Here is a 22,530-nt window from a genome sequence, read left to right on the forward strand (position 1 = left end):
GATTATGATAATTGGATGGGCAAACTCATGTTGTCATAAACTAATGGGCAAAATGGTTGGGATTAATATGAATGACATATTAGTTACTAATGTGGTTAGTAACCCAATAACCTGGGAATCACATTCGAGATGTGATTGATTGCATGAATCTACCTAACAAATGGGACTAGCTTGTTCGATAAAGTCAAGGAGAAATCTCAGGAGTTAGGATCCTAGCTCACTAAAGGATTTGTGAAATTCTTCGAATTAATATGGAGGGTTATTAATTTGGCAAAATAGTGGGAGCAATCTGAAATAAATTAAAAGGCCTATAATTTTAGATTGTTATACTTTAAAGCAAATGAATGACATACGTTTACTCTTTCTCACTCTCAGGTTTTGTTTAAACACACACTCTTAAAATCATGACTAAAACCAATCTGCAAAACATTCTTACCGATAACAAACTGAATGGTTCAAACTTCACCGACTGGTTTCGCAACCTCAAAATTGTTTTGAAGTTCGAGAAAATTGGGTATGTACTTGATACATCGATACCCCCTATCCCTGAAGATGATGCTCCCATCGAGAAAATTGATGCTTACCAGAAGCACAAGGCTGATGACGATCATGCCGGATGCATCATACTTGCATCGATGACATCGGAATTACAAAGGCAACATGAGGAGATGAATGCCTATTCCATCATCATGCACCTAAAGGAATTGTTTGGGAAACAAACCAGGTGCGAACGCTACGAGATATCCAAGCTATTATATCGTTGCAGGATGCAAGAGGGCACATCAGTCATGACACATTGTGTCAAGATGATTGGCTACATTACCAAACTTTCTAGTATTGGATTTGCGATGGATACCGAATTAAGTGTTGACTTAATTCTTTAATCCCTCCCAGAAAGTTATTCACAGTTCATTATGAACTATCAGATGAATGACTTGCAAACCTCACTTGAAGAGCTTACAAACATGCTCAAGTCAGTTGAGCCCAATATGAAGAAAGATAAGACCATACCGGCTCTTGTAATTGAGGGATCGAAGAAAAGGAAAGGGAATTTTCCCAATCCTAAACATCCCAAGAAAGGTAAGAAAGCTGTGTCCAAGGGAAAGGAAGTGAAGAAGCCCAAAGGAGAATGCCACTTCTGTGGTAAAGACGGGCATTGGAAGAGAAACTGCAAGGAGTATCTAGCCACCCTCAAGAAGGGAAAAGGCGGTGCTTCTACATCTGGTATGTTTTATATTGAAATAAATACAGTTTCATTGTCTGAATCTTGGGTACTTGATACCGGATGTGGATCTCATATTTGTACAAATATGCAGGAGCTAAAACAGACTAAGGAACTTAAGAAAGGAAGCATAAACTTGCGAGTGGGAAATGGAGCAAGAGTTGCCGCCCTCGCAATTGGAGATTATGTTTTACTTTTGCCCTCTGGGCTTGTAATAGAATTAAGGAATTGTTTATACGTTCCTGAGATGTCTCGTAACATTATTTCTATTAGCCGTCTTGTTGACGACGGTTTTCATATTTCAATAAAGAACAATAGTTGCAATTTTTATAAAGATTCGATCTTTTATTTTTCAGGAATATCACAAAATGGGATTTATGTGTTAGATGATAAAACTCCTGTTTTTGCAATTAATACCAAAAGACATAAGATAGATAATTCAACTTACTTGTGGCATTGTCGTTTAGGCCATATAAACAAGAGACGCATGCTAAAGCTACATTCAGATGGGCTAATAGATCCAATCGATTCCGAATCATTGGAAACATGCGAATCATGTTTAAAAGGTAAAATGACAAAGACACCCTTTAGCAATAAAGGTGAGCGTGTATCAGACACTCTAGGACTTATTCATTCAGATGTATGCGGTCCTATGTCCGTACAAGCAAGAGGAGGATTCAGATACTTCATAAGCTTCATAGATGACCATACTCGATATGGTTACATCTACTTGATGAGGCACAAATCAGAAGCTTTTGACAAGTTCAAATGCTTCAAGAATGAAGTGGAAAATCAATTAGGAAAGAAAATAAAGACGCTTCGATCCGATCGAGGTGGCGAATATCTTTAAGAGGATTTTCTGAATTATCTAACTGAATGTGGGATATGCTCACAATGGATACCTCCCTATACACCACAACACAATGGTGTATCTGAGAGGAGAAATCGTACCCTATTAGATATGGTACGATCCATGATGAGCATGGCCTTACTTCCAAAATCGTTCTGGGGCTATGCCTTAGAAACTGCCCTCTTCACCCTGAACCGAATACCAACTAAATCCGCTAGTTCCACACCATATGAATTGTTCATTGGTAGGAAACCTGTGTTCTCATTTATGAGAGTATGGGGTTGTTCAGCATATGTCAAACGCATAGCGTCCGACAAATTAGATTCTAAATCTGATAAATGTTTCTTCATTGGATATCTCAAAGAAACCATGGGGTATTACTTCTATCATCCAGATGATCAGAAAGTAATAGTATCCAGATACGCAACCTTCTTAGAGAAAGAGTTTCTCGAAGAAACACAAAAGGGAAGCGTGATCGAACTCGATGAAGTTCAAGAGGAAGAAACACCGACTGAAACAACAGAAGCGGTTGAGGTACCCGAAGAAGTCCCATTAGATGAGACTCCAGTGGCACCTATTCATAGATCACGAAGAGTTCGTGAACTCCCAGTTAGATATGGTTTTCTAGTGGGAGATGATAACGAGGTTCCCGTGTTAGACGACGAACCCGAAAACTACGAAGAGGCTCTTACTAGTCCAGATTCTAAAGCATGGCTTGAAGCCATGGATTCTGAAATGGATTCCATGTATACTAACCAAGTGTGGACTTTGGTTGATCCACCCGAAGGGATAATTCCCATTGGGTGCAGGTGGATCTTCAAAAAGAAGACTGACATGGATGGAAAGGTTAGCACCTACAAGGCTAGGTTGGTAGCGAAAGTATATCGTCAGAAACAAGGTGTTGATTATGACGAAACCTTCTCTCCTGTTGCTATGTCCAAATCAATCAGAATCATGCTTGCTATTGCCGCTCACTACGATTATGAGATTTGGCAAATGGATGTGAAAACAGCTTTCCTAAATGGAAACCTGCTTGAGGATGTATACATGATGCAGCCTGAAGGTTTCATATCAAAGGATGCAAATAAAGTTTGCAAACTTCAGAGATCCATTTATGGACTCAAGCAAGCATCTAGAAGCTGGAACAAGCGTTTTGACGAAACCATAAAACAATTTGGTTTCGAACAAAATTGCGAAGAAGCTTGCATTTACAAGAAAGCAAGTGGGAGCTCTATAGCATTTCTCATACTATATGTGGACGATATACTGTTAATGGGAAATGACATTGCTCTATTACAATCGGTGAAAGTATGGTTATCTGGTAACTTCTCAATGAAAGACCTTGGTGAAGCAGCTTATATACTTGGTATAAAGATCTATAGAGATAGATCGCGAAGACTGCTTGGTCTTTCACAGGCTACATACATTGAAAAGGTGCTAAATCGGTTTAGCATGCTTGAATCGAAACGAGGTAACTTACCCATGGTACATGGAGTAAAGTTAAACAATCATCAATGTCCTAAAACTGATGATGACAAACGACGCATGGTTGTAGTCCCGTACGCCAGCGCGATCGGTTCGATTATGTATGCTATGCTATGCACTAGACCTGACGTAGCGTTCGCGTTATCTTTAACGAGTCGTTACCAAGGGAATCCGGGAGACGAGCATTGGATTGCCGTCAAGAACATTCTTAAGTACTTGAGAAGGACTAAAGACATGTTCCTAGTGTACGGAGAAGGAGATCTGAAAATTGAAGGATTTTCAGACGCTAGTCATCTCACAGATGAGAATGATTTTAAATCCCAATCAGGATACCTGTTTATCTTGAATGGGGGCGCGGTCAGTTGGAAAAGTTCCAAGCAGGGAAGCGTATCTTTCTCTACGACCGAGTCAGAGTACATCGCTGCTGCGGAAGCAGCAAAGGAAGCAGTTTGGATTAGAAAGTTCATTACAGAACTAGGAGTGGTGCCTGACATTGTTAATCCCATTAATCTGTACTGTGATAACAATGGAGCCATTGCGCAAGCAAAGGAACCACAGTCTCATAATGCATCCAAGCACTACCTAAAGCGATACCACATCATTAGAGAGATTGTGGCTAGAGGAGATGTGAGAATAGAAAGAGTACCTACAGAGGACAACGTTGCAGATCCGTTGACAAAGCCTTTAACCCAAAAAGTACATGATCGTCATTTAACTTCTACTGGGATAAGTTTTAGAAATAATTGGCTTTAGTCCAAGTGGGAGTATGTTGGGGTTTAGTGTCCTATAGACAATTGTTGCAGGATACAAACTTAATGTAAATGAATTGTTCTTTATGTCATTTGTTTTAATGAGATATATGTTTTATAACTATATAAAGGCAATCCCTTTTAAGCACTAAATAAAGTCTAATAAAAGGAAATCCGTAAGTTTGTTTAAAGTGATTATAAAGTGTTCATACAAGCATGAAGTCAGACAAAACTTTATAATAAACTAATAAACTTAAAACCACCCCAAGTCAAGTGATATGTTTAGGATTGATATATCACTGTTGAGACTTGTATGTAACAATGTCTTCTGTCCGACAGAAAGCTGATCTCACAAGCTTCATATATATAGATATCTGGACAGTTACATAGATCCGATGAAACGTCGTTCATTAGGATTGGGGATCCGATTTGAGATAACAGGATGGGTAGATTCTTCCTTGTCACCTGTTCATCTCATTGGTATTAATAGGTATAATTAATCCTCAGACTCAAAGGAATGTTAATTGGTCATCCTGAATTACTGAATGTGAGACTTTGATCCTGTGGTCCCACGATCCTTAACAGAGATGACTCTGGGGTGTGAACTGCAAAGGTTGGGTGTCACAGGAGGTAATGTCAGGGTAGTTATACATTGGATTGAGCATTTATCACTCCCGATTAATGGGAGATACATCCAAGGATCGCTTGTGGAAGACTCGACTCTAAATCCTTGCAAGGTGATAGCTTAAGAGTAGAAATACAGATTTCACTTAACCTATCTATTTGAGTTGACTCGGCCTGTACAAGTAAAATGAACGTCTCGCTATATGTGACTTGACATCACCCATAGTCATAAGATTCAGTTCAAGGATGTAGTTGATAAAGGATCGAATTATACTGTAACTAATACGGAAGGGTTAACGATAGAATCAACCTGTCTTCTTAACGGACTCTGGGGGAATGATTACAGACTTGCCAATAACATACTCAGTACATCATTCCGTTATGCAAGGATTAAATATAATTCTTGAAGAAATTAATTTAATAGTTGCATACGGCCAGAAGTAGTAAGAACCTAATGGATCACACATAAGACTTGGAACCAAAAGAGAGATGGATGTCATTAATAGATGGAAGCCCAAATGAGCCCAGTAAGGCCCATTTATATAGAGGGGGCCGAAATTTATATATAGTAAATAAGGAATTATTTTAATTCCATTAATCCTAATTTGATTAGGTTTGTGAATTAAATTAATTAAGAGATAATTAAGTTAGGAGTTTTAATTAGATTAATATACTCCTATTATTATCCAATTAGGTTATTTATTATTATCCTAAATGTATTTGATATATTATAAGATAATAATTAGGAATCCTATTCCGAATGGAATTCCTATTAAGTAACCTATTCCTATCTAACTAGGGTTTAGATACAAGTGACTATATATACCCCCTCCTTATGAGAACTTCGACTAAGCCAATCCCCTCCCCTTATTGTGATTTTCAAAACCTACATTAAGAGAGAAAAAGTGAATTCGCATCCCCTAGTTCGTGGACAAGAATTCATATGGCTTCCGTCAATTGATTAATCTCATTCATCTCCTTTTCTCTTTGATCTTGTGTTGGTTAATTAGAGGCAATCTAATTTGGTTGCATCTCATAAGGGTTGATTCCATCTTAACCTCACCGTGTTATACTTTGTGGTTGGAATCTCGGAGAAGAATTGTGGGCGCTTCTTTAACAACGGTAGATTGTTCATCGAAAGGTATTCCTTCTTATCCCTCTTTATATGAAATAACGATTAACGGATCCTATGGTTAAAAGGAAATAGGCTAAAATTTTTATATTTCCGCTGCTATACCTTAGTCTTAATTTCCAACATTTAATCAATAGACCTAATAACCTAACTTCATTATTATCGTTCATACCATGTTCCTTCGGGTAATTGCATTAGTGAAAGATCAATTAGGAGTAGTTTAACTTAGTTAGGAGTAGTTTAGCTTAATTAGGCGTAGAATAACTTAGATAGAACTAGTATAACTTAGCTAGGAGTAGCGTAATCGAATATGACCATTAATACAATTCATTAGTTTAATCAGGATCTAAATAGCTCAAGCAAAGCGGGAGGTTTCAACCTAGGAGTAGATTAACTTAAGAAAACAAACTCAAACCCCTCTAAGCCTAGATAACACCTGAGACCTAGTAATTCGATACTTGTGGTAAATAAGTCCTGTGGATTCGATACCTGGACTTTCCAGATTTATTACTTGATAACGACGGGGTACACTTATCCCTTAGTGAGTCTTCTTCACCGAAGGCGCATCAAGTTTTTGGCGCCGTTGCCGGGGATTTATTTCTTCTGCAATATCGAACCAAAGGTCGATTTGTTAGTTTAGGCATTCCTTTGTGAATATCTTTGTTTATATCGTCTATACTTGTTGATATATAATTTCTTTATACTTTTCTATACTTGTTCATATCTGTATACTGTTACTTATCAACTTTTGTGCTAGAACTTCACTTTTTCTCAGCATTCTCAGATCAATGAATTGGCAAGAAAAAGTCGAGTGGCAAGCTCAAAAGTTTACTATCCCATCAAGACAATACATTCATGCCCTGGAGAATGAGGCTCCCAATCCCTCCATGGCTGACTTAAATGAGAAAATGGATATCTTGATGGCGAAACTGAGCCTCAACACCAATGAAAGTGTAAGTTTTGTGGGTAATCACCAAAGGTATAATTCTAACCCCAATTCTTACAACTTTTATGGTAGTGATTGGACGAGACCTCAACACTCAAATCTGTCCTATGGGAACCCTAACATGTTGAGGCCTCCAAATAAGTTTGTTAATGAGCACAGGGAAAACGAATTGGGAATGTTCCCTTACGAACAAGCAAGCCAAGTTCCTCCACAACCCTCTAGCTCACGAGATGAGGTGCTGTCCCTTTTGAAAGGAATATCAGCCCGCCTTACAATCAATGAGGAGGTTTGCAAGGACTTGAGCAACCAATTGGCTCAAATAAACCATGAGATGCAAGAGCACTCCCGAGATGCCCTCCCAAGCATAAAGGAAAACATAGAAATCCCACAAAGGGAATCAGCTCAAGCCATCTCTTTGAGGAATGACGAAAAGGTAGAACCAAGTCCATTGTCACATACATCACTCAAGGTAAGTGAAGAACCGGAAGCGGTAAGCAACCCCGGTTCAAAATCTGAAATTCTAAATCATGTGATAGAAATAAATGATCAAATCGAAGCTTGTGTATATCAACTACCTTTTCCTCAAAAGTTAGAAAAGTTTGGATTTACTCCTTGTTCAGAAGTTTTCATCCTCTTCGACCTACCAAGAGAATCCAAAAGGGAGCAAACCAAACTTTTTCATAATATGTTTAAATTCGGCCTCCTACTTTCATTAAACTTATTTGAGGCTCTTAATCCGTTTTGTAGGTACGGGTTATTTGTTAAGGAGTTCGAGTTCCTAACGCGAGTAGAAGCATACACCTAGGCGGGAATTCTATGTCGAGCTCACCGACTATAACGTAGCGCTTCTTGGGAGGCAACCCAAGTTTTAATAAAACTTTTCAGGTTTATTTTATTTATATTATACATTGATATTTTAGTTTAGTTGTTTAGTTTTATTTTATTTTATTTTATTTTTATTTTTTTTAAGTGTTCAGGTTTAAAATAAAATTAAAAAAAAAATTGGCCCTAGGAGGCCCAGCTCGCCGAGCTGGGCACTGCGCCCAGCCCGCCGCTGGGCAATGCGCCCAACCCGCCGCTGGGCACTGCGCTCAGCCCGCCGCTGGGCACTGCCGCCCAGCCCGCCGCTGGGCACTGCCGCCCAGCCCGCTGCTCGGCCGAGATAAGCAACGGTTCGGGATTTTTCCCCAAACGAAGCTGAAATAAATAAATAAATAATAAAAAAATAGCACCGCAAATCATCAAGTTTTTGGTGACTGCGATAAAATCAGTAAGTTGTCTTCTCCACCCTAACTTTTTGCACATGCGCTTGATGGTTTTAGATGCAATGTTGGAACTTATTGCATATTTTAAGTGTGAGGAGGAGGGGTAGACAAACTTACAAAAATTGTATAATTTTTAAAATTTTTGTTGCGTCGTGTCTAGTTTAGTTTTGCGTTTTTCGGGTTTTATTTAGGTTTTGCATGTTTAGGACCTAAAACCGTGAACCTCCTTCGAATTTAAACTTCGTTATTTGTCCTTGAGGACTGAGAACCGAATCTAAGATTGCATGACAACTAGTTTAGGTGTAGGACACAACCCTTGTATCTGTAAAAGCATGAGCTAAAGTTTGCATTTAGACCCTACTTTTGAAGAAATGCTAAAATCATTACTTAGTTAGATAACTTAAGAATTGAAGGCATGTGATATTAAACTTGAGTTTGGGGAGAACTAGTAAACACAAAATTGAAACCCAAAGAATTGTGAGTTGAATTTGAGCCCAAGAGCGAACATCAAAAAGCTCTTTTTCTTGACATTTTTGTGTGAATGCTGTGACTTGTGGAAAGATTACAGATTTTGCACCTAATACTGTGTTGAACCTACATGCAATGATTTGAGATGATAAACGATGAATCAGCCTCATTAGAATTAACCCTTTTCTTTACCTTATTTTCTTTTTTTTCAACCACTCTAGGAAGCCCATTTGAGCCTGTATTTTTGTAGCTTGTAGAATTTTTCTTTCGTTCTAACCCTTATTTTTGCAAACTATCACTTAGTTTGTTACCTAACCCAAGTTTTTGCAAAGCTCAAATTGAGCCTTTGTTTTCTTCTAGCGCTTTTTCCTTGTTTATGGCATTATAGTAGCAAGCCAAAAGGCTAAGAAGTGATTGAGCAATGCTACCCGAAAAAAATAGAAAAAAAAGAAAGAGAAAAACAGAAAAAGAAAAGAAAAAGAGACGAACAAAAAGGAGAACTTCATTCCTCAGTTCTTAAAATCAAAACGTCTCAAGAAAAAAGAAAAAAATAATGAATAAAAAGCTCAGTCACTTCATATTTGCTAAAGCCATTTGAACTTTGTTTTTCTAGCGCTAGAACTATTAACCCTTGTTGTACCTTTAACCCTCTAACCACATTACAACCCCAATTCGAGGCTGTTTTTGATATCATCGGAGTCATATAGCATAGTAGAGGAACTCGGATGAACGTGCAAAATCAACGTAATCCTAAGCAAGAACATAAGCCGAGAGTAAACACTTTAGCCACTAAAATTGTGTGAAATGAGTGAACTACCTATGGTGAGGTGTTTTACTTAGCGATCCCCTCAAGCTCGTTTAATTGAACATGTGTCCATTTTCTTAAAACATATGACCTATGATAATTGAAATGCGGCTTTTGGATATCGTGTCTCTACTTTGTATTTCCGAATGCATGTAATTACAGATGCTCGAAATTGTGTCAATCACCTAGTCAAACCGGGAGGTTTTCTAGCTTGCTTGTGATTGCGGGTTTAGTTTTTTAGTTTACTTGGGGACAAGTAAAGTTTTAAGTGCGAGGAGGTTTGATAGGGGTCAAAAACCCCTATCTTTGGGTACGGTTTTAGGACGGGTTTTAGCGTTATTTAGTTAATAAGCGAGCAATTCTCGCATTTAAATGCTTTTGTGTATGTTAGTTAGAAATTGGAAATGTTTTATTTACTTTTCGTTGTTTAGGCTCATTTTATGATCAATTTAGGCAAATACGGCCAAAATGGCATGCATATTATAATTTCGTTATCTTTTGAAGCTAATTGATCCGTCAAAAGTCGCACCAAACGAAGCGTTTGCTCAAAATAAGCGATTGGCGGGTCAATTTAGCCTTTGGACTAATGTTGTTTGGAGTTTATGTGCGTGTGCAAGTTAAAACATGATCAATTTCAGGCAAAAATTGTGTCTCGGGGACCCCCGGCAGTCGCTCGGTGAATTGAGCATCGGTGAGCAGCCCAGGCATCGCCCAGGCATTGCCCAGGCACCGCCCAGGCACTGCTCGGGCACTGCTCCTGCTCGTCGAGCAGGCAGTGCCTGCTCGCGACGAGCAGTGCCTGCTCGCGACGAGCAGTGCCTGCTCGGCGAGCAGACCTGCGGAAATTGGTCAAAAAGACCAATTCCGCCCCCACGACACCACGATGGACCCCACGACTTCCTACCTACATAAGGACACGAAATAGGTCATCAAAAGGGCTCGAGCCACGCCTATAAATAGGATTTTTCCAATGTAAATTAGCATCTTTCATTATTTGTAAATTACCTTAGCTTTCCCCTTGAATTTCCTCTCCATCTCCTCCATCTTCTTCGACCTCCATTGAAGCTCCTTCAAAGCTGTTCTCGAGGAATATTCAAGGTCCGTCCTTAAGACCTAGGAAGCCGATTGCAGAGTAGACAGGTTCCTTGAAAGGGATTTTCGTATCTCCTTTTACTTTACTTTGTTTGTACTCTTTGATACAATCTATGAATCCTAGGCTAATTGTATCCTGTGACATTATTCTTCATCTTTAATAATATTTTAGCTCTTATTTTGTTCTATGCTTATTGATTTAATCTTTGTCTTACGCTTTATTCAATTGGTTTAACTCATTCAAAAGCCCCAAAATCGAGTAGGCACATATTGTGAGCTGAATCTGACCTAGTCAGAGCCTAGGAGATTGACGACCTCTTAGTTGATTAAGCCCAAATTGCTGAGCCTTAGACCTAGTTTCGGCCTTACAAGGGAATCACGCACTAGGAACTTCAGGAGGGTAAGTAGGGTTAATCGCCTTGAATACAAGTGACTTAGATTAGGTTTTTAATCAATAGACCTAATAACCTAACTTCATTATTATCGTTCATACCATGTTCCTTCGGGTAATTGCATTAGTGAAAGATCAATTAGGAGCAGTTTAACTTAATTAGGAGTAGTTTAACTTAATTAGGCATAGAATAACTTAGTTAGAACTAGTATAACTTAGCTAGGAGTAGCGTAATTCAACCTAGGAGTAGATTAACTTAAACAAACAAATTCAAAACCCACAAAGCCTAGATAACACCTGAGACCAAGTAATTCGATACTTGTGGTAAATAAGTCCTGTGGATTCGATACCTGGACTTTCCAGATTTATTACTTGATAACGACGGGGTACACTTATCCCTTAGTGAGTTTTCTTCACCGAAGGCGCATCATACCTAACGGTAAGAAAGTAAGAATCCTAGTTCATATTAATGGTGAGAATAAATTCGAACACGGTCAAATAGGAAGACCTTTGGGTCACTCACATATGCATCATACAATTTTCACACATCTACATGTGCTAAGGGAACGATTTAAAAGTCATAGTCCGAGTAAATAGAACGTTGGAAACGAATCGCTTTAAAAGCCTTAAATGGAGTTTTTACCCTTTTTTAACGGGGACATCTAATAACATGCAAATGTCACCCTTCAGGCTTCCTTAAGAAGCCTAGAAGGATATTCTGAGAACACGTGGTTAAGAGACATATGTCCAAGGAGAAGCTCCTAAAATGGGAGAACATGTGGAAGCTTCACATTGGACTACTAATCCTCTAATAGAAAGCTTAAAATGGGACTATGAGAAACATGTAAATAGAGGGTTTAAGAGAATCTTTAAGATATATTCAAAACTGTAGCTGTCATTACTTTTTCACCATTTTTTAAAGTGATACTGACTTAAGCATAAGAGTACTTACGTTGGACAATCGATACCTCCCTTGTTTTGTAGGAAATTTTTGCAGAGGACAGAGGAAATTTGGGATTAGTACATCAGAAATTACACAAATTATCATGTTATAAATAATATAAAGTTTTTGTAGCTAATTAACGTGAGATACTTAACAATATTACAATATTATTCAAATAAAAATGTTATTATGGAATGACTAAAAATAATAATTTGAAATTACTTCGTCCAATCTCCAATAGATGTCCTTTAAGTTTTTTTTACCGAAATCAATAAAATATTGATTAGATTATTAAAATGATTAATTTACCCTTATTATTTTTCGGGTGAAACTCTATTGTTTATGTAAAAATTCACATTCTTTTTAAATATTAGTATGTCTTAAGTATAGTTATTTGCATTAGAATATATTATTTTAATTAAATGGGGATCACTTTTTGTGAGAGTAATATGGAAATGAACACTAAAATGGGAACAACATATTTTCTTCCTATTAACACTCTCTCTTAGTATAAATAAGAGTTAGTTTGAAAAAGAAAGATGGTAAAAAATGCATTAATAATATAACACATTCAGTGGCGGAAAAATATGCCAAATTTTTAGACAAAACAAATTTACAATACACACAAAATATGCCAACAATAAAAAAACCCACCACAACAAGAACCTAAAATTAAGAATAAGCTATCATCATCATAAAATTACCCATCTATCATCATCATCTATTATTCTTCAAAATAAATAAAATATGCCATCATAAATCAACCTAATTTATACCAATTTCACACATGAATTAAAATTAAAGGGTAAAAGTTAACTAACCTAAACCCTAAATCTGAAATTGAGGTGTTGTTGGAGATGGTGGCCGGCCGGCGGCGACACTACTCGGACGGTCGGAGAAGGAAGACGTTGGCCAGACGGAGAGAGAGGAGTTCAAAGCTTGGAGGAGGAGGGAGCTTCGGCTGGCTGCGATTCTTAAAGAATCGATCTGCTACTGCTGTCTCATAGCCTATATACGGCTTTTTTTAAAATTAAAAATCCAGAAGGCAAAACGACGTTTTAAGGGGAATCAAAACGATGTCGTTTTGGAATTTTTTTTTTTTTTTTTTTTTTTTTTTTTTTATATTCTGGATGGGTGGGGTGGGGGGAGGAAATGCCTCTTTGACCCCTAAATCCGCCCCTGAACACATCATAGAAAAAAAAACAAATTGATAATCCTAAAACCATGTGTATTACGTGGAGGAATTATATTGTAAATGGGAATCTGAATATCTCGAAAATTGGTTTATAGAGTATTGATTAGATTAATGGTAGTGGAAAGTGGTAAGTTTAGGGGTTGCATTAATAATCCCACAAACACAAAACAGAGGGATATGATTCTGTTTTTGGATGTAATAATAAAAGGTACTATAATAATGTCCCTTTTTGGAGCATCTATAAATTCACATTCCTCACTAGTGTTACACCCATCTCATCTCATCTCATCTCAATATCTTCATTGTTCAAGTAAGTTAACTAAAATGGGTGAAGCTGCTCCTGTGGAGACAATCTATACCAATGGCTTCTCAAAGCTTTGCACAGATAATCATCACATCACTTACCAAGATCATTCTTCTTGGTATGAAGAAACCATTGATGATGATCTCAAATGGTCCTTTGCCTTGAATAGGTTCGTTTTCTCTTTATTCTACTTACACTATCTTCATGTCTGAAATTTTAGAGTATTTCGGGAATAAATTAATATATTGGGCGAATAAAAATCATGGTTTTTTGTAGGGTCTACATCTATGTTTATAGACCCAGTTTATACCTGTCTACTGATGCTTTACAGTAGTATATTTTTTCATGGGTTAAACAAAAGTTTAGTACCTTTAATCATATGATTGTTTAATATTATTAATATATATAGTTTCTATAACTTGATTCGAAATCAAATTAAAATTAAGAAAAATTATTTATGTTTGAGGCAGTGTGCTGCATAAGGGCACTAGCGAGTTTCAAGACATTGCTCTATTGGATACCAAGAGGTTTGGCAAGGTCTGTCTATCTATATCTATATCTTTCTTTCTTTATTTTTTGAAATGCTTATGATATGATTTTAATTAAAGTATATAATTGGGTATGCTCAGGTGTTAATGATTGATGGGAAGATGCAGAGTGCAGAAGTGGATGAGTTCATTTATCATGAGTGCTTAATCCATCCTGCTCTTCTCTGCCATCCCAAGTCAGTTTTTCTTAACTTCAACAAAATACTCTAAATATTACCTTTTTAATTAATTGGAAGATTGAATATACAAGTATGAAATTGAAAATAAAACAGGCCCAAAAAAGTATTCATTATGGGAGGTGGGGAAGGGTCTGCTGCCAGGGAAGCTCTCAAGCACAAATCCATAGATGAAGTGGTCATGTGTGATATCGATCAGGTAACTTTCTCTCATATATCTGAAAACAAATTCATGTAGACAATTTAGAAAATTGTATATGAAAAATGTGCAGGAAGTAGTGGAGTTCTGCCGTACATATCTAACAGTAAATAAAGAAGCATTTTGTAACAAGAAGCTTAATCTAGTGATCAATGATGCCAAGTAAGTAATGAGTATGTATGTAATGTAATATGTTTGTTAAGAGTAAAATCAATGAATGTGCTAATTAAAATAGAAAATGATGAAGGGCTGAATTAGAGAAGAGGAATAATGAGAAATATGATATAATAATTGGAGACTTAGCTGATCCAGTTGAAGGAGGGCCTTGCTATCAGCTCTACACTAAAACTTTCTATGAAACCATATTGAAGCCTAAGCTCAATCATCATGGCATCTTTGTCACTCAGGTTTTCTTTCTCTCTCTCTATATATATAATATATATCCTGTCATTTTTCCAAATAATATATCTATTTTGACAGGCTGGACCCGCAGGCATTTTCACCCACAAAGAGGTTTTCTCCTCTATATATAACACAATTAAGCAGGTCTTCAAATGTAAGTTTATGGCCAAAACTATATTTATCTTTTGACTTTGTTTTTTGTCACATATATTAATATATTTATGGTGTGGGCAGATGTGGTGGCATATAGTGCTCATGTGCCATCTTTTGCAGATACATGGGGATGGGTTATGGTAGGCTAATCCTCCAACTTCATTATGAATATATAAGAGTGATTAATTAAGTGGTATAATTATAATTATGTTAATTAGGCATCAGATGAACCCTTGTTGTGCATAAAAGCAGAAGAGATAGACAGGAAGATAGAAGAAAGAATAGAGGGTGAATTAGTATATTTGAATGGAGCTGCATTCATCTCCTCTGCCACCTTGAATAAGACTGTTTCTCTATCGTAAGTTTTTGTTTTCAAATATAGTTTATAAATATTAAAAATGTAAAAGTTGAATGAGTTTGGTGCATCGATCAGGCTGTTAAATGAGAAGCATGTGTACACCGAGGATGATGCAAGATTCATACCAGGACATGGATTGGCATACAGAATTTAACCCAACTTTAAGAAGAAGAAGAAGAAGAAAGATAGTGGAATTAAACCAACAATATTGTTTAAATGTTGCTTGTAGACATTCATATATCTCTCAAATCTTTCTTTATCTAAATTTAATCATTTATGAGGCATTCCTCTTTATTCTATCTTCATTATGCCACCTGCACTGCATGCCTAACTATTATTAATAATTATGAAATCTTCAACTATAAACATTTAATTCTGGGACGAATGAAATGGGTAGGAGTTATACCAAGTGCATCATTTCGACCATTATTGTAAAACTTGTATAAAATGTTTGAGAAATTTGATTATATCTCGCACCCTACTGGATTAATAATTTAATATGAGAATAGAGGATAGGCATTGATCAGCCCATTATTGTGTTGTGTTATGTTGAATTAAAAAATTCAGTATAAAATAAAGGTAAAAAGTCTTATCAAACTTAACGAAGAAAAAGAATGTTTGTATTCCTTTCATTCAATAAATTGCAACTGCAATAGAATATATACAGGTACAAGAATAGGTCTGAAAATACAAAAGGTAAAGGTAAAACAGTTATTTGTACACTAGCCAACAAAAGGAAAACTAACTATTCTATGTAATGTATACCCTTTGTGCCCTTCAATCAATTAACCGTGGTCATGTTCACTTTTTGTTTGGGTGTGGTGATTATTCTTGCCAATGCCAGCTGCTATGATGTAATTTGCATCAGCCCCCTCAAACTATGTTAAACAGGCCTGATTTTGGTAGAATAGTACTGACATTGTTGGTCCTGTGTGTGCAAAAGGTAAATGAGCCACTGTAGTGTAGTTCACATACAGATGTGTCCATTGTCCTGTACTCAGCTTTTGAGGAACTTCTGGACACAATTGATTGTTTCTCAAATCTTCAAGAGATTAAGGCTCTCCCTAGGAACACACGGAAGACAAGACAGTTATTGATCTTCTGGTCTCAAGGCAGGATGCCCAATCTGCATCAGTTAACGCCTTGAGATTAGGCTGCCCAGTTGTTGGGAAATATAGTCCAACGTGAGCTTGATGAGTTCTTGTTTTAGATGAAATAGCTACAGGCTGTTATTTTCACGAAACGTTGTTGAAGTTCCTTCCAAAGAGCACGAGCAAAGGAGGCATACAGAAAAGCAACAACGATTTCCTTTGACATTTAGTTGATTAGTCATGAAAATGCAAGACTATCAATCACGGACCATCACTCACACACTAATGAATCTTCTGGAGGTTCCATATTGTCCCAAATAACAAATTTCAACTTTCGTTTTGCACAGAGCGCATGCATCATAGAATGGCACCATGGAATGTAATTGCTATTTTCAGTAAGGAGTCCACTGACTAAGATCAAGCAGGGATTGTCTGCAGTAGATTGATGCAAGCCTATCATATGAAATCGAGAATTCGTTTTTGGTCGTAATAAATTTCAACATTTAACTTCCTTAGTAACAGCTCCAGTCAAGTAGTAAAGTGTCCATCACAATTTGCTGCTATTAAGTGCGTGGCATATTAGGTGCACCACTTAACAGCTTGTGTGCTAAAACGCTTAACAGTACCGTACTGTTAATGAGGGGCTGAATTTCCACAATAAATACAACATAAATTTAAGATAAGTACAGATTTTTAAAATGTGGTTTTGCCTGGAAAAAAACAACCTTAAACCCAAACAGCAGATTGTAAAGAAAACATTCATGCAGTAGACAAGTAGAAAAGCTGCTAATAAATGATATATCCCTAATCAAGGATATAAAATGTCCTACATTACATTACTGAACTAGTTACTAGTCTATTCTCCAAGTTACAAAATAATCAGATCTGTTAACTTTGGATTATAGCACGAAGATGCTTGCATTTGTAAAGCATATGCAGATTCTCTAGCATCCGTTGTTTCAACTGATAACCTGATCGATATAAATTGATATTAGAACAGAGATTCATTCAATCCAAATAAAAGGGAATAAGAAAGACATTTGCCTTTTACACTAAGATGAATGTGATTTTGATATCATCATTATTAGAATTATAGGATGTATAAGTTCTAACACCAATTACTCTGCCACTTAGGATGCACAAGACTAATTTAAACAAAAGTAAGGAGTTCAAATGCAGTTCGAATATGCAGACCATCGAAAATTGTACATGATGATAACTTAAAAGATGAAAATAGTCATACTGAAGAATCTTAAAGTTAGGCAGTAAGGGGAAAGAAACAGACACCTACTTGCAGATTAGGCAAAAATTATCCTTAATTTGGTCACAGCTGTGATTCTGATGGAATACGTGTGAGATGAACTTGTTGGGGCAGAAGATTGTATTTTATATTTAGCTCTTCAAAAATCTTCTTTATTTCAATAACCAGTTCAGTTCGACGCTTATTCTTCTCCCCATATTCTTGGAAGTTCATAGTGTGGTTACAATAGAGAGCCATCTTTAACTCATTCACATTTTCAATTTCTTTCACCACAACATTGTGATTAGGATGCCAGTGTTGAGGATTGTTTTCCAGGCACCTGTCCAAACAAGACAAACCACTTTCAATACAAAATCATATAATAGCAACTGAAGCAAATGAAGAACGTAAAGCAACTTACTTCTTGATTTTCTCTCTGAGTAAACCTATCTTCTCCACAGGTGTTGCAAAATCAATCGAGAAATCCACCGTATCGCCCATGTCAGGGCTTCTATAGTAGTTGCTGATTGGCTTTGTAGCCAAAACAGAATTTGGATAGTATAACTTTTCGTTATTCAGCTTCAAGAAAACAGTCGATAAGATGTTCATTTCCTCGACTAATAACTGTCAAGTTACAAATCAAACAGAGTTCACCGTTGGCCTTGATAATAGGGAAGGAAAAACTGAAGGAAAAACTATTGACCGTTAGACTTACTGGCACTCCATCAACAACACAACGGTCACCAACATCAAATGGATGCATCACAAAAACAAATATGATAGCTTCAAATATGGTCTTGCAAGTATTTCCAAACACAAAAACGGCCACTATGAGCTGTGATGAGATGAGAACAAGCACTTTCGTTGTTGCAATTTCCATCAAAAGAAGCCAAATAATAATGCACACCACAAGTAGGATCCCTGTCACAAGCTTGCTCAATTGTCTCACAGCAGTTTTGGTGTCACTTAAAGCATGAGCAAGTGCTTTTCGATCCTTATAAACCTTCACCTGCAAAGATAACAAAATTAATTACACAGAGAAATAATATCCTCTTTATCCAATAGATGGTCAGAATGTGGAGCATACATAAAGTAATCAACCTCTGAATATAAATGAAGTCAATATGAACATCACCAAAGGTTTGAATGAGAAATAAGTAAAGGATCTATGTAAAAGGACAGAAACATATACTTCTGATGTAACTAAATCATCAATGTGTTCCCTGACATAAACAAGCACAAGCTATCACGACCAAGATACACGATAATGATGAAATAAAGTTGGCATATAAGTCAAAACGATATTTTCCACCATTTAACTGTGCTTAGACTGAAGCAGGCCATGGAGAGGGGATGTCTCGAGATAGGCCTGTTGAATTTTCTGGCCTGAAATTCAAGCCTCCAAGATACAACCCTCCTGATTGCAGGCCCAAGGCCAAAACTATTGCATCGAACTAAAGAATGACTCGCCATCTTTCCTCTGAATGATTTACAGAAGACATAGGATACGGAAGAAGTCAATGTGAAGCAAGATTTTGTTTTACAAGTTTTTTTTCTAAAAAATATCCATGGAATTTATATGAGCCAAAGTCGATATTAAGCTCTAATGAATTGTAGTTTTTCTTCAGCTCATAAGTTGTAGGTGAAAGCATCTGACTAAGCTCTAATAGATTTTGTAATTGCATAGTAGAACATCTCCAACAAGTTATGACTTAAGTTCATAGTCATTGTGCAACTAGCATCAAACCACAAGATTCCACAGGAGTAGCAAATTTACCACCAAGTCTGTCAGGCATTTTCTGTCAATTTGTCCATCAGATACTCCTAACAGTGGAAAAAGAAAATCGACCTCCTCCTTAATCAAGAACCTCAAGAGGTCCTCTTCATCAATGTACCTATTCACAGCAGAGTTAGAAGAGAAACAAAGAGAGGGCAGAATAACATACATGCCGAAAACGAGAAAATCCAGAAATATGAAGATGCTCTTACTTGGAACCAGGCTTGGCTACATTCCTAAAAATTTGATAGGCAGCAGCAATTGCTTCCATTTCATTAGTAATCTCTGTATCAGTTTGTCCAGCCCCACCATCTACACTTTCATCCAGTGCATTAGAGAGAGTTGAGAGCCCTGAATTTGTGACTGCATCAACCAAAACCTTCATTGTCCAAGCGGAAACCTTTTCTTGCTTCATCTTATGAAGCATTCCCATGTCAATCACCTTTACTTCTTTTGTTCCTTTTCCCTTTTTGGTTTTCCTGACACTTAGCTGACCTGTACTCGCTGATTTTCCAACCTTCTCAGCCTCCTCTATGAGTGGAGGCCCCGAAAGAGTTTGTAGAACATACTGATGAAATATTGATTCTTGAATTCTATCAAAAAACTTGTTCACATGAAAATTGGATGCTAAAATTTTTAGCAATAAAGTCTTCACTAACCACAAAAACGATCCAATAAGAAGGGAAATAAGAGTCCAAGTTACATAATGCAGAATCTTGGTGGTTTTATCAGATCGCTTAATTCCATGATTGAATAAAAATGCCCAAGCTGTAAGAACCAAAGCTATCCAAATAAACACTTGAACACTCTTTTTCAATCCATAAACAAAATAAAGTACTTTCCTCTTCAGCAAAAAATTCCTCTCAATCAAGAAGACAATGAAACGCATAAACCAATTAGTGACTAACATGCCAGAGAATATTACCAATACAAGCACACACCATTTCCAAAATTCCAGGCCCCATAACATAGTCCTTTCCAATTTTTCAACAGTCAAGCCTGCCACCAAGCACCCAATAATGCACACAAATAGAATCCACTGAATCACAAGTTTAGCTCCTATTTTCCCCTGTCTTTCTTGACTCAATTTAACCTTCTTGACCACCTCCTCCATTTCATCCTCCTCATCTGCAAGCCCCCCAGGAGATGCCATTAGTGGTGTTTTTGGAGTTATGGGGTTTGTCCAAGTAGTAGAAGTAGACTTGTTATTAGGTGAACCTCTACTAATAAGTGAATTCCTATAAGGTGAATTCTTGGTGATTTGTTCTTGTAATGTCAAGCTATCCTCCTCCAATGCAGTAGCATCGACAGGATATGGTTGTTCTCCAAATCTTGATCTGGGTTTAGAGAACACTGACCTTCTGAGGGATTTTTTCCGGACGAAGTTTTGGGGGGTTCTAGGGGTCTTTGGGGGCTTATTGGGACTTGGAAACCGTGAAATCTCTGGTGAAGGATAGCTCATTGAAACTACTTTTCCAAATTCATTCATTGGTGAATTTGGGCAGCTCTTCCCAGAAGCAAGATTGCCTGAGTCTTTTGAAGTTGACTCTTTAGGGGTTCCATTCGCATTTGGGGTTTCCTCGCTTGAGATCGTTAGAAGCACTTCTCCTTTTCCATTTGTTGTTCTCTTCTCCTCCATGCTTATTTTTGCACAAAAAGTGCTCAAACAAATCTAGAACCAACTTAAATTAAGGAATGGAAAATACATAGAAAATCTGCAGGCAAACAATTCCTAATAAAGTCATTAGCTTGGAGAGAAGTAAGCTGGCTATATCAAGCACAAAGAATGAATAACCACAAAATCAGATTTAATTTATCAAACTTTAGAATATGGCGAACAAAAAGAAAAATCAAAACTTTTGTCTTAAATATAAACTACCATCCTATGGATGCTGTATATTTAAGTTATTATAGAGATGATCATGGAGAAGTTGATTTTTAACAAGAAGGGGTGAAGTATCCGCCTATAACACAGAAAAAGTTGAAAAATGGTAATAGCGATTAGAAGCAGCAAGGAGTTGACAGAACACACCTGAAAAAGCTGCTAGAATCCGTTGGATGAGTAGGCACAAGTTGAAATATAGAGAGAGATCATGAGTGAACCAAATGGTGTTCAAAAAGAAGAAAGAGACGAGCAGAGAAGGAAACAAGAATAAGAAACAGGGTTTGGTAATCGGGAAGAGTGAAGTAAGCACATTAACAAATAATTTAAAATGTTGTTCCAGTAGACAATTTGAGGGTGCAAACAAAAGAACAAATTTGGGTACAGAAAGCTTTAAAAAGAGAAGGGTGTGTAGTGAACATTTTACACGATCTTCAATGAAAACTTTCAACTTTAACATTTTCCTGAAAGACTCTCTGCATCCCCAATTGCAAAGTTTCTCTCTTTTTCCTTTTTCTCTATGAAGTTGGCATATCATCAAAAACGGAAAAATGTATATATAGTAATAATAATAAAAAAAAATTCGACCAAGTAATATACGATTTTTCCTTAAAATAATGCCTATTTTGGCATTATTGAAGACACTAAAGTCGGGTTAAACTTATTGCACACTGTAATGCTATAAAGTTTAACCCGGGTTAGTGGAAACCGGTGATCCATTCACCGGTTTTAGAAATTGCGAAGAACCCGGTAAATCATTTACCGGGTTCACTGCCATGTCTGCCAAAAGCAGACATGGCAGTCATGAAACCGGTGAATGATTCACCATGCGAGTCTCACTTTAGTGAGATTCGCACGCCAACTCTGCTTCCTCCTTTGGGGAAGCAGAGTCCGTGAAGGGGCAAAATTATGTTTTGCCCCTTCAATTCCGAAAATTACAAAAAAAACACACTTTTCAAATTCAATTTATATATACACTTCACTCTTACTCTTTCTTACTCTTCAATTTCTACTCTACACTCTTCAAACTTAACTCTTCCCTATTTTCTTCAAAAAAACTCTTCCCTCTTTTCTTCAAAAAACTCTTCCCTCTTCATTCTTCTTCTTATTCCATTATCTTATACACAATTAAATTCTCTACTTTTCGTTCCACCATCTTGAAGAATTACTTTCGTAAAAATATTAAAGGTATGTATTTTAATTTATTTGATTTTGTATAAAATGTTGTTATTG

At 36.9% G+C, this 22,530-nt stretch overlaps 2 protein-coding genes across 3 annotated transcripts; one reads left to right on the forward strand and one right to left on the reverse strand.

Moving 5' to 3' along the window:
- Positions 1 to 13,429: 13,429 nt before the first annotated feature.
- LOC136203051 (thermospermine synthase ACAULIS5) lies at positions 13,430 to 15,644 on the forward strand. The gene is made up of 10 exons (XM_065994089.1): positions 13,430 to 13,640; positions 13,942 to 14,008; positions 14,101 to 14,195; positions 14,292 to 14,394; positions 14,468 to 14,556; positions 14,642 to 14,801; positions 14,875 to 14,950; positions 15,031 to 15,089; positions 15,168 to 15,307; positions 15,383 to 15,644. Exons 1-10 carry the CDS (start codon positions 13,492 to 13,494, stop codon positions 15,459 to 15,461), a joined length of 1,017 nt encoding a protein of 338 aa, XP_065850161.1. The 5' UTR covers positions 13,430 to 13,491; the 3' UTR covers positions 15,462 to 15,644.
- Positions 15,645 to 16,012: 368 nt separating this feature from the next.
- On the reverse strand, positions 16,013 to 21,809 carry LOC136203726 (mechanosensitive ion channel protein 10). Of its 2 annotated transcripts, none has more exons than XM_065994939.1 (7): positions 21,448 to 21,809; positions 19,628 to 21,147; positions 19,416 to 19,533; positions 18,354 to 18,647; positions 18,060 to 18,262; positions 17,690 to 17,978; positions 16,013 to 17,369 (listed from the first exon to the last, which is right to left on the reverse strand). In XM_065994939.1, the coding sequence occupies exons 2-6, from the start codon at positions 21,052 to 21,054 to the stop codon at positions 17,723 to 17,725; spliced, it is 2,298 nt and encodes a 765-aa protein (XP_065851011.1). In that variant the 5' UTR covers positions 21,055 to 21,147; positions 21,448 to 21,809; the 3' UTR covers positions 16,013 to 17,369; positions 17,690 to 17,722. The 2 variants fall into 2 exon arrangements, with proteins under 2 accessions (XP_065851011.1, XP_065851010.1); XM_065994938.1 differs by having other exon boundaries at positions 16,014 to 17,369; positions 19,628 to 21,130.
- Between the last annotated feature and the right edge of the window lie 721 nt (positions 21,810 to 22,530).

This window comes from Euphorbia lathyris, chromosome 8, assembly GCF_963576675.1.
Source record: "Euphorbia lathyris chromosome 8, ddEupLath1.1, whole genome shotgun sequence".
Lineage (NCBI taxonomy): Eukaryota > Viridiplantae > Streptophyta > Magnoliopsida > Malpighiales > Euphorbiaceae > Euphorbia > Euphorbia lathyris.